Raw genomic sequence first — 10,986 nt, forward strand, 5'->3', positions numbered from 1 at the left:
TTCAATAACATCTGCTGGACACATGTTGACCACTGCTAGACAAAAAGCACGCAGTAGTATAACGGTCAGCTACTGTTTATCAAAAGCACATTGTTCATGGGTCCTGTGCTATTTCGATACGTGCTTGCATGCGTCTAGAAACGAAGTATTTATGTCAGATACTATATTAGAAAGATATAATGAACTCCCACACAAACCAGAAATATCAACAGGGGTTTTGGATAGAAATGCTTTATCATATAATTTTATGTGATTATTTTGTGTAAAGTTGTTGCAGAAACATATCCCATGCACAGATATATTGCATCTAATTCCATTGTTAATTAATATAGCCGTACAATGAAATGAGGTAACTAGTGCAATCTGAAAGTATCGATGCAGACCATTGATAGTGGATAAAGGTTAATGCAGAAAATAGCTATTGCTGACCGATAGTAACTCGGTTCACAACAGTGTTAGCCAGTGATAATATTCAAATATACATTATTTTATATGTTCAAGAGGGCATGTACCCAGACTGAAATGTATACAAATGTTTCCTTCATCCCAGCCACATGGCCAGCTTTGCAGATCTCTGAAGAATCCTTTCTGTCTGTTCTCTGAATGGAGCAGCTGTTGATGGATGAATGATGTAACTCCTGCCAGGAATTACTCGAGCCTCTCGCGTCTCTATGGTTTCAGCCTGGCGGCATTTACTACAAAGTACAGAACAAATGGGGTGGGACAGGATGCTGCCTTTGAGCACACGCTTCATTGCACAAGAGCCTGTCGCAGATTTCGTTCTGTATCTTTTTGTTTTAGCTGGGCCAGCTTAGGCTATTACATTTACGCTGTCCGAGCTAAATATGTATACATGACTGGTATATGTATATAATATAGTCTTCACTTTCTCCGTGCATTCAATCCAAAGCTGGCCGCAGCATGCCGCCCAAAGTGACCAGTTAAATAAACGACCAAACTTAGAGAGTTTGCCGGGGCTGTGCATTCATGCGGCAAAAGTTTGCACTCACACCAGCGCATACAGTCAAGTTGTGCCATACTGCTGCGAGACAGCACTGCTTCAACGGCAGAGAGATTCCGCTTTCGTTTCTCCGACGCTGTGGGACTTGTGTGTGGGCGTGCGTGACTGCCAGCGCTCTCAGCTGCCCGATACAAGAGAGTTTAAGCAGCCAGAAAACAGGGGACTGGAAGGATTTCTTGTTGGTCAACGTAATGGGGGAATTCGCGAAAGCATGGATTACACTGCCAGAAGGGGTGATGGAAAGAGATTCAGAAGTTAGTTTCAAAAAAGAATTCAAGAAACGCTTGGAAAAGAAATGGGAGGAATTGCAGGGGAGTGGGGCGAATCGAATGGCTCTTTCAAAGAGCCGGCACCGACGCGATAGGCCGAACAGCCTCCTTCAATGCTGTATCATTCTATTGTAAAAGTCAGAAGCGCTTTAAGAAGTATGGTTTTCTGTTCCAAGAGCCGTCAAACTCACATTGGGGTAGGGGCGGAGGTAGGGGTGGGGAATAGTCCGTCTGTGGATTTACAGCAGATCTAATTCTTCCGGCTACTAGAAGCGAACTAGAAACGGTTCTTAAACATGGTAGCACGTGTCCCTGCTGTAATGTTACAAAGGTGTGCGGAAAGTTGACGAGACCACAGTTCTCAGTTCTCCCCGCAAAGGTCCCAGCGTGGAATCCGCGTAGTATTGCCCATGCGTCTCCTATCCTGATTTGTCAAACTTGAGCATGGGTTCTGGGCGCCTGATTGGCCCGAGCCAATGACAACACCTGCTTCTTGCCTTCATTCAAGTGACAGAAACGCTAGGGGCTACGGTTCTGGTATATTTAGTCAGCCCCCACCCCCCGCCCCCCCTCCCTCTTTCTCTCTCTCCTCTCTCGATTTCTATTCAGATACCGTGCGCAACTAAAGCAACCAGCCGCTCGTGTGATCAGTCAGAAGCGCTTCTCCTGCCCAGCGTGTGGCTCCTGGTCCCAGACAGCGCACTATGTACACAGTCATGTTAGCGAGTCTTCTAACAATCCTGCTCATTTTTACACAGCCTGATCTCGTTCTTGCAACGGACGAGGCTGATTTACCGGAAAACCACCACGAACGGGACAAATTGGCCAACCAGCAAAAAGGTCGTCTTTCCTTACAGAATACAGGTATGTGGTCCGAGACAGTGAACAGTGCCTGTGTTTGCTTGTGTGTGTAATTCTGTTTTTGCTTGGGAACAAGTAATACGTTTAATAAGGATTGGGTTATCCACATTGAAAAATAAAAGTCAATCGCAAAAGTGTTGAATGAGACACGTAATAGTGTGATTAAATCTGGAGCCCATCTTAAATATACCTTTACTTTTGATGTTCATGCGGGTTAGTCTACATGAACCGAACTGAAACGGAATTGAAATAGACCGGAGCCAGTGTGCTCTGTGCCGTTTGAAATGGGAAGTGATTAAGAAAACGTGATGTAAGCGCAGTATTTTCAGGATTTCGGTGGCCGATTTGACACTGAAAAACTGCCAGTTTAAGTTACCCGAGATCATTATTTATTACCCCGATTTCCAAAGTATTAAACACAGATGTGCAGTATAGCATGATCAATACCAAGAGCCCATTGTCCCATGGTCGGATTGCATTGTATCACATTGGGAAGACTCCGTGTCGACAGCCACGCACACCTCGTTAGCATATTAACCCCTTGTGAACCTGCAGGGGGGAGAGGTGGATGGTTTTTGCAACATTTCCACTTGGGGAGGGAGGAAGAAGTAACATCAACACAAGCTAGGGAAAGGAAAAGCCCAAGATTTACCTGATAACCAGGCGTTTAAAAGATCAAGTATAGCGAAACTTAATAGGTTTCAAAAGAGTTAACTGGAGGCAACTGTGTGTCAGTGAGAGTGGCGGAGGCATCGAGGAGAGCAAAGAGACAGCGGGTATCCATTGCCAGCAAAGCAGAGGTCGCTTGGAAAGTGAGAACTTGTATTAAGTGGGGCAACAGAAAGCGGCGGAGATGAATAGCTCCGATCGCCTGAAGATGTGAACCCAGGCAGGGCTTCACACGCAACAAAAGAACAGCGAAAGACTGGGTAGATAAATTCTGATCAATCAAAGTCCCCGTCACGTACCCTAAAGTTTCCATCCGCTAGCAAGGAAGACACATACATCTATATCATCCACTCGGCAGCTTAGATTTACTTCGGAGATAAACGTGACCCCTGACATTACTACCGACATATAAAGATTCACTTTATTATTTGATATTGCCGAGGCATAAATAAAAAGGTTCAACTTGCATTTATATAGCGCCTTTCTTGAATTCCGGTCATTCCAAAGTACTGAAAGAGCCAATAAGGTATTTGTGAAGTGTAGTCACAAATGATTTGAAATGCCGAGCTGCCAGCTTTTTAATTGTTGGTCCCCTTTCACGTCTGTTTCCAGCTGAAATACAGCACTGCCTGGTGAACACTGGCGACGTTGGATGTGGAGTTTTTGAATGTTTTGAAAACAACTCCTGCGAAATCCATGGACCACATGACATATGTTTGGCTTTCCTGCATAATGCTGGGAAGTTTGATGCCCAGGTAATAAACCAGAGATAGCCGGATCAACAAAGGGTAACCTGTAATTCCTCTCCCACAAAGACATTTATTGGTGTAAATTAATGTAACTGCATGCTTGCAACAATGTTACAAGTTATATTCTTACAATCAGTCGAATTTTTTTATATTAAACTGAAGTGTGTGATTCGTGGTGCAATCACCTAACGTAAACTTTTATTTTTGAAAAATAATGCAATTATATTTTCACAACACTATTGCAATTTACATTCTTACAATCTGTCCAGGGCAAATCTTTTATTAAAGATACTCTGAAGTGTATGGCTCATGGACTGAGAATAAAATTCAGCTGCATCAGTCGGAAGTGCTCTACTATCCAGGAGATGGTCTCTCAGCTGCAGCAAGAATGCTACCTCAAACATGACCTCTGCTCCACCGCCAAGGAGAACATTAATGTGGTCGTAGAGATGATTCATATTCGACATCTGCTTTCAAAAGGGTAAGTAGTAAAGGGGGTTGCCTACGATTTGCTATCTCTGCAATCTACAATCATACGGAGTAGGAGTTGCGTCATGTTCCAAAGCCTTGTGTAAATATTTCTGGGCAAAATAATAATATTCGGTGTATTCTGCTCAAGGCCTGCACAGATAAGACAAACACAGTATTTAGCGTGCTTTTATAGGCCACATTCAGCACATGGTCAGTGAATGGGTGTCATTTTTATCATTAGATCCATATTAATAGCTACTGTGAGGGAGACGGTAGCATAGTGGTAATATTGCTGCTCTAGTAATCATAGAGATACAGGTTCAAATCCCACCTCCCATCAATAATTCAAACTTGGAATTGAAAGCTGGTCTCAGTAATGATGCAATGAAACTGTCATTGATTGTTGTAAAAACCTATCTGGTTTACTAAAGTACCTTAGAGAAGGAAATCTGCTGTCCAGTGTAGCCTACATGTGACTCCAGACCCACACCAATGTGGTTGAATCTTAAATGGCCTAGCAAGCCACTCAGTTCAAGAGCAATTAGGGATGGGCAACAAATGCTGGCCTTGCCAGTAACACCTACATCCCAAGGAATATAAATTTGTATACTTACACATCTCAAATGTGGGATTAGTGAAAAAAAAGAAAATTGTTTACTAATTATACTTACCAGTGGGATAAAATCAGCTTCAGTAACATGACAGTAATTAACATATGGCATTAATAGAAGGAGGAGATAGTATCATAATGAAAAGTAATATTAATATATAAATAATCTTAAACAATGTTGATATAAAAATGAGTTTCTGCCATATATTGTCACTGAAAATTGGGTTCTCGTTTTCCCTGCTTAAGTAAATTAAAAGCTGAAATGAGAAGCAAATGAGTGTTCTGTTTCTTTTTCAATTCATGTTTAAGAGTTCTTAAGAAATAAAACTCTTAAATATCTTAAACTTATGAGAACATAATCAGGATTTTCCCCCAGAAAATTTGGAGTTATTTTGATGGCATTATTTATATTTCAACTAACCTTTGGAAATTAAAATATCAGCAGTATGCAGCAAGTTGGGTACTTTGTTTAACTTCATCCCACAAGTAAGAACTGCAAACTTTTGGTCTGTTTGTAAGTAAAGACAATTGAATAAAAGTAAGTGATTATTTTGAAACTGTCATGCGTAAAGTTAAATATGGAGGATCACCAAGGCAATCAGTTCAAGTAAAATAATCTGTGTGATGTCGTACTTTGTTTGAAATGAGGTTTGTGAAATTTAGTTAGAATTTTCAAAATTGAGTTCTCCATGTCTTTTGTAATAATGAAAAATACAAATCAAAAAGTCTCAAGTATGTATCTGAATAACCTGGACACCTTTTTAGGTCCAATGTGCAGTACTTCAAGCTCATGAGGGATACAAGTCTCTCCTGATTCCAATGACCGCAAATGGAAAATGTAGGCTTGTATGGACAATTGTTAAGGATAGAGCTTAGTTGTTATTTTAAAATTGAGAAACCATGGTGAAAAGCCAGGGAACCACCAGTGGTTTCACCACTTTCTTGCAGAGTTGCAAAGAGTAAAAAAGAGATGAGCAAGGAGTAGAAATTAGGTAATGCCCAAGGTATGGGTTAACTTGGCATAGACTGGTGATCATACCTGGCACTTTCTGGTTTGTATGGTTCAGTACTACATTGGGTTTGTGCTCAGGTGACATTGGGGAGCCTTCATTTTGAAAATTTGGAATTTGTTTTAACTTTAAGCAATGGTCCAAAATGAGTGATATCAAATTGACAGCACAATTTACAGCCCACCCAATTTCCACTTCATTAACTTCTGTGGAAACAAAAATAAGGCATGATGTCTAATGCGTGGTTAATTTGATATCACTCATTTTATACCATTGTCCAAAGTTGAAAATAAAGATTGAAGAAAGAAACAGAAAATGCTGGAAATGCTCAGCAGGTCTGGCAGCATCTGTCGAAAACATTTCAGGCCTGTGAGTTCTGATGAAAGGTCACAGACCTGAAATGACATCTTCTTGGAGGAAACCTTAGAAATGAAGGAAATGTAGGATTTCTAAGTTGAGGTTAGAGGAGACAATAAGACAAAAAATCTTTACATGAAAAAGAAATAAGGATAGAATCATCAAAGGTAAAGATAATAATTATTGCAAAAGCAAAATACTCCAATGCTGGAAATCTGAAATAAAAATAGAAAATGCTGGAAATACCCAGCAGGTCAGGCAGTTGTTTCTTTCTCCACAGATGCTGCCAAACACTAGTATTTCCAGCATTTTCTCTTTTTTATTGCTAATAATTGTTGGTTAGACTTTGGAGAGACATTTCATGGGTATTAAATTGACTTTGAAGGAGCAGAAAAATCTAGTCTGAAGAAAGTGTCTCTGGAGAATTTTTGAAAATATGATATAGATTGCTTCACAGAGGGCATGAAGGAGATGAAGATTATGATTTACTCATTGAACTGAGAGAATTAGAGGTTGTGTGCACTGAAGACGTGTGATCTGGAGGCACTTGAGGTAGAGTGGAATCATTAACATAAGAATAGATAGGGTTGAATGATTGTAGGAGTGATTCAACCATTGAATTGAGAAAGGATTATGAAACCCTCTACATTAAAATAATCCACCATCACTAACTATGTTAGCACCTCATGTATCGTGAGTACGATACGCATGATGGATTCCGGTGGGATAAAATTTACTGTAGTGATATTAATGAATGAATACTTAGTGCATTTGTATAAAATTCCTCCACCATTTCTTTCAACAGAGATGTTAACCCAGTTATTTACCTATTTTTTTAATGCATTCATGGCACGAGGGTATCGCTGGCAAGGCCGGCATTTATTTTCCGTCCCTAATTGCCTTTGAGAAAGTGGTAGTGAGCCGCCTTCTTAAATACAACTGATGGCTTGCTGGGCCATTTCAGAGGGCATGGGGTCTTGAGTCAAATATAGGCCAGACCAGGTAAACACAGCAGATTTCCTTCCCTAAATGGCATTAGTGAACGAGGTGGATTTTTCCAACAATCCAGTAGTTTCATACTTTTTTTTTAATTGCAGCTTTTGTTAATTAATTGGATTTGAAACTATGTCAGTGGATCATTAGTCCAGCCCTCTGGATTACTTGTCCAGTAACATAACCACTATGCTACCAGACCCCTCAAATATTATATGGATGTTCCGCTTAAATAACTCATTGTACTGAATTATGATTATTTTGAAAATGGCATCATACTATTTTCAAAATTCCAACGAAAGCATGTTTCTTGACCTAGATTAGATATATAAATAGGCTGAATTCTGCTTATTCACAGTCAATGGATGGAAAATGGTAGATTTACCAACTTAAAAATAACTGAAATAATGTTCATGTTGAGCTTTGTACAACCAGGACCATTTTAAACTCTACAGTTAAAGATAAACTAAGTGTAATAAATAAGTTCAGCCTCCTAAGATTCTTTATTTCCTAGTGTGGAGAGTATCTATATTTGAAATTGAACATGTACTTATATATCATTATATTTATTTTTCAAAAAAAAGGTCATACTTGGAGTTTATAAAGGCTCTGTTCCATTGTCATGACGACGTTATGGAAGCTGTAAAGAAAAGTGTGCGTTCCCGATTTGGACAGAACCTTGCATTTCTAAGACAGATCTTGCAAGAGGATTCCTGCTCTTCTCTCAAACAGGCTGATCAAGTCACCCCAACAACAGCAGCCCCTGACAAAAAACAAGGGGACAGCCATAAGGGCCACAAGGGTAGTGCAAATATAAACTATCTTGAGATTGACAGCGAGAATGCTAAGAACCCTAAAGGAGAAAAGGAGAAAACTGGAAAAGTTCACCCGAATGCCCATGCACGTGCCCGAGGTGCTAGTCAGGCCTCGCGGCGAATAACCGAGGAACATGCTCATATTGGTGATGCCATTGAGTTATCAGATATCAGAAGGTGAAAGGCCATTAGTCTTAAGGACTTTCCATGCACCTATTTCCTTATTACGGACATTCCAACACACATACCCTAGAATGGGATTTGTGTGACATGCAAAATATTCTGGGAATTGTAGTTCACCTCAGCAGTCAGCTTCTGTACTTCACTTACACTCAAAAAAACCTACAGCTCCTAGAATGCAGTCCAACATATATCCCATAATCACTGTACTTGAAACTTAACATTATATCAACTGTCTCACTCAACAAGCCACCTCAGCATGCATGAAAGTTTCCTTTTTAATTTAAAAACAAAATCAGAACACCTTTATTTCAGGACGAAATCTTTATTATTAGATATATCTTGGGTAATTTTGTACAAGGCAAAGCTTTTGTGAAGGTCTACATGTTCGTCTACTGATTACATTTATTCTATATTGTAAATATTTAACATTACTATTTATTGTAGTTTCTGTATCAACAATATAACTGTTGGATAAGGTAAATTAAACTATTTCATTTCCTATGTTGTACATATTCATATCACTAGTGAGTTTTCCTATGCAACATAATTTTATATCATTCTATAATTTTATTGGTAGTTGTTAATTCTTTATTTATTAAACACCTATTCAAGTCTAACAAAAATTGCATTTTTGTTGATAGTTTTGGAATGCCATTAAATCATGTTGTTATTTGCTAATTATTTAGTGACGTTATCCTTTCTGTATCAGACATATGATACTGGCAAAATCATACCAATGAATAGCAAATTAGAAAAAATAAATAAAATATATATTGTGTAGCATTAAATGAATTATTTCTTGTCAAACTTTCATTACATGTATAAATGCACACATCTTTTTTTTCAATATACATTGCAAAATCATCTTCTGATTTTAAAAATCTGCCCTCTGATCACAAAGTTTTAGAGATTTTTGCTTTAACTTTTCTTTATTTGGTATAGCCAACTTAAGATATGCTTTTTATTTTCTACAATCTGGCATTTAATGCCAGACTGTTTCCTTCTGTCCTAGCACAAATGGCTGTAGAAAGATAACCATTTTTGAATGATGAGATCAGGTGGTGATGTGCAACAACTGGTACCCAATATGTGTATGCTGCCAACATCAAAAATACATGAACCGTCCTGTATGACCATGTTAGGACAATCTTAAAAGATGTGCCTTTATCTTCGATAGTGTTGCCAATAGTTAAAACCCAGTAACAGCTTGACTCAACAGTAGAAAATTTAATTTCACATTCAAATGATCAAGACAATAGGCTTTGATGATCTGATCAGATATGCAAAACTATACTATCCAATACAATGTCCAGATATAAAACTCCTGTAAGTTTAACTTGCTACACAATGTAGCTTAATCACAAAAATGAAATCCATGTTATCAGTTGCTAATAATCAATGTTATCAGGTCTCTGCAGGAAATAAGTAAGGCTGTTTCTAGGCATGCACAGGGTTGAGAATACCTTTCCAGAAAATTCCACAAGATAACTCAGTTTGCATTGCCCTTACTTAGTTATTTTACAGTTGCCCTAAAATCATTCTTTTTTATTTCATTTTCTAAAGGAATCTATTTGACACATCATATAATATGTGCATCAGTCCAGAATATTAATTTAAAAACCTGCTACAATATATAAATAGTTTAGGGGGGTAATAGTCCTTTAGAAGTGGTTAATTTTCCTTATTAAATTGTGAGAAATGCCTGTGCTTTACACCAATAAAATAAAATAAAACTCAAAATCCTCAAAATAGGAACAACTTGATCCCCTCTCACTTGATTAGATTGCAGCCTGCTACCTCACAGTTCTGTTTCACTACCTTATAAGACACACCTGATGCTGTCATACAGTATAATCCTTATTGTAAATGGTTTAACTACTGTCCTCCATTATTGTATTAGCTCCCTTATTTGATATTGTGACGATTACTTTATTGTATCTTGTTCTCAGTTTGTCCTTGACAGCCATGTTTTGTTTTATTTGGAATGTTTTCTGCATGCCTCTTTGTACTCTTCCTGTTAAGGTTACTGTTTAGCAAAAAGTGTCTAGTCACCCTGTTTTTGAACAATATATTGTAAGGAGAAAACAATAAATACAAAATTACAGTCGGAAGTACTTCTGCACCTCAGCTGGTGGTAAGAGTGTGCACCGTAGACCATATATACTTAAAAATGTTGATAGTAATTCCCTTTTCTAATGGTTATATAATTTACAGCATAGTTACTTCCATAAAACCTATTGCTGCACCACCAGAGTTAAAATATTCAGGTCTGGAAATTTGTTATGAAGCACAACTTAATTATGATGAAAAATCCAAGAATTAAATGAAACATTCTAAAAATTTGACAATCCTAGAGTTCTTCAATTTTCTTAGATTTCAGAAGGAGTTAGTACATTGTGATTATTTGTGTTTTTAATGAATTATCCTTATTTTTCCTAATTTTCTCTTCCCTGTTTTGTTTAAAGAAAAATATTATGTTCAAAAATTAGTAAGAATTTTTTTACAAAGGCTGTTTTGCATCAAAATTCATTCTTCTACTTTTTGTTCCAACCAAGAGAAAATGAAAAACTTCCATTTTAATTTTGAGAGAGCAAGGGAGTTCTCCTGGTGTCTTGACCATCCCTTAATCAACATAATTAAAGCCGTGTCTGCTCATTGCTGTTGAGGAACCTTTCTGTGTGCAAATTGGTTGGTCTGTTTCCCTATTTTACAACAGTGATTACACTTCAAAACTACTTCATTGTTTCTGAAACCAGCAGGACATCCTGAGGTTCATGAAAAGCACAATATCACTGCACGTTATTTATTTAAAGTTAATTGAAAAAGTATTCCTGTGATGGTAGTGGATTGCCTTTTCTATTGAAATGTGATTTTTTTGTGTGAGGGCAGTTAGTTTTCATGTGGGAATTTAGTGCTTCCGCCTGAGTATTATTTATAAATAATTAAGTCAACTCATTTTTGCTAAATGTCAGCGATTC

General features: G+C 38.0%; 1 protein-coding gene across 2 annotated transcripts; it reads left to right on the forward strand.

The window, feature by feature from the left end:
- The first annotated feature begins 972 nt into the window (after positions 1 to 972).
- Positions 973 to 10,350, forward strand: stc2a (stanniocalcin 2a). 2 transcript variants are annotated; one of them, XM_068043377.1, is made up of 5 exons: positions 973 to 1,275; positions 2,049 to 2,154; positions 3,433 to 3,575; positions 3,839 to 4,050; positions 7,595 to 10,350. In XM_068043377.1, the coding sequence occupies exons 1-5, from the start codon at positions 988 to 990 to the stop codon at positions 8,004 to 8,006; spliced, it is 1,161 nt and encodes a 386-aa protein (XP_067899478.1). In that variant the 5' UTR covers positions 973 to 987; the 3' UTR covers positions 8,007 to 10,350. The 2 variants fall into 2 exon arrangements, with proteins under 2 accessions (XP_067899478.1, XP_067899479.1); XM_068043378.1 differs by lacking the exon at positions 973 to 1,275 and having other exon boundaries at positions 1,877 to 2,154; positions 7,595 to 10,348.
- The last annotated feature ends 636 nt before the right edge of the window (positions 10,351 to 10,986 follow it).

Source organism: Heterodontus francisci, chromosome 12, assembly GCF_036365525.1.
Source record: "Heterodontus francisci isolate sHetFra1 chromosome 12, sHetFra1.hap1, whole genome shotgun sequence".
Classification (NCBI taxonomy): Eukaryota; Metazoa; Chordata; class Chondrichthyes; order Heterodontiformes; family Heterodontidae; genus Heterodontus; species Heterodontus francisci.

What these genes read in the sequence shown, in the direction of transcription:
- stc2a (XM_068043377.1), top strand. Translation starts at nt 988, where the DNA reads ATGCGGCAAAAGTTTGCACTCACACCAGCGCATACAGTCAAGTTGTGC. An exon ending in TGATGGAAAGAGATTCAGAA is followed by an intron (nt 1,276 to 2,048) that starts GTTAGTTTCAAA and finishes ATTTTTACACAG; the next exon opens with CCTGATCTCGTTCTTGCAAC. An exon ending in TCTTTCCTTACAGAATACAG is followed by an intron (nt 2,155 to 3,432) that starts GTATGTGGTCCG and finishes GTCTGTTTCCAG; the next exon opens with CTGAAATACAGCACTGCCTG.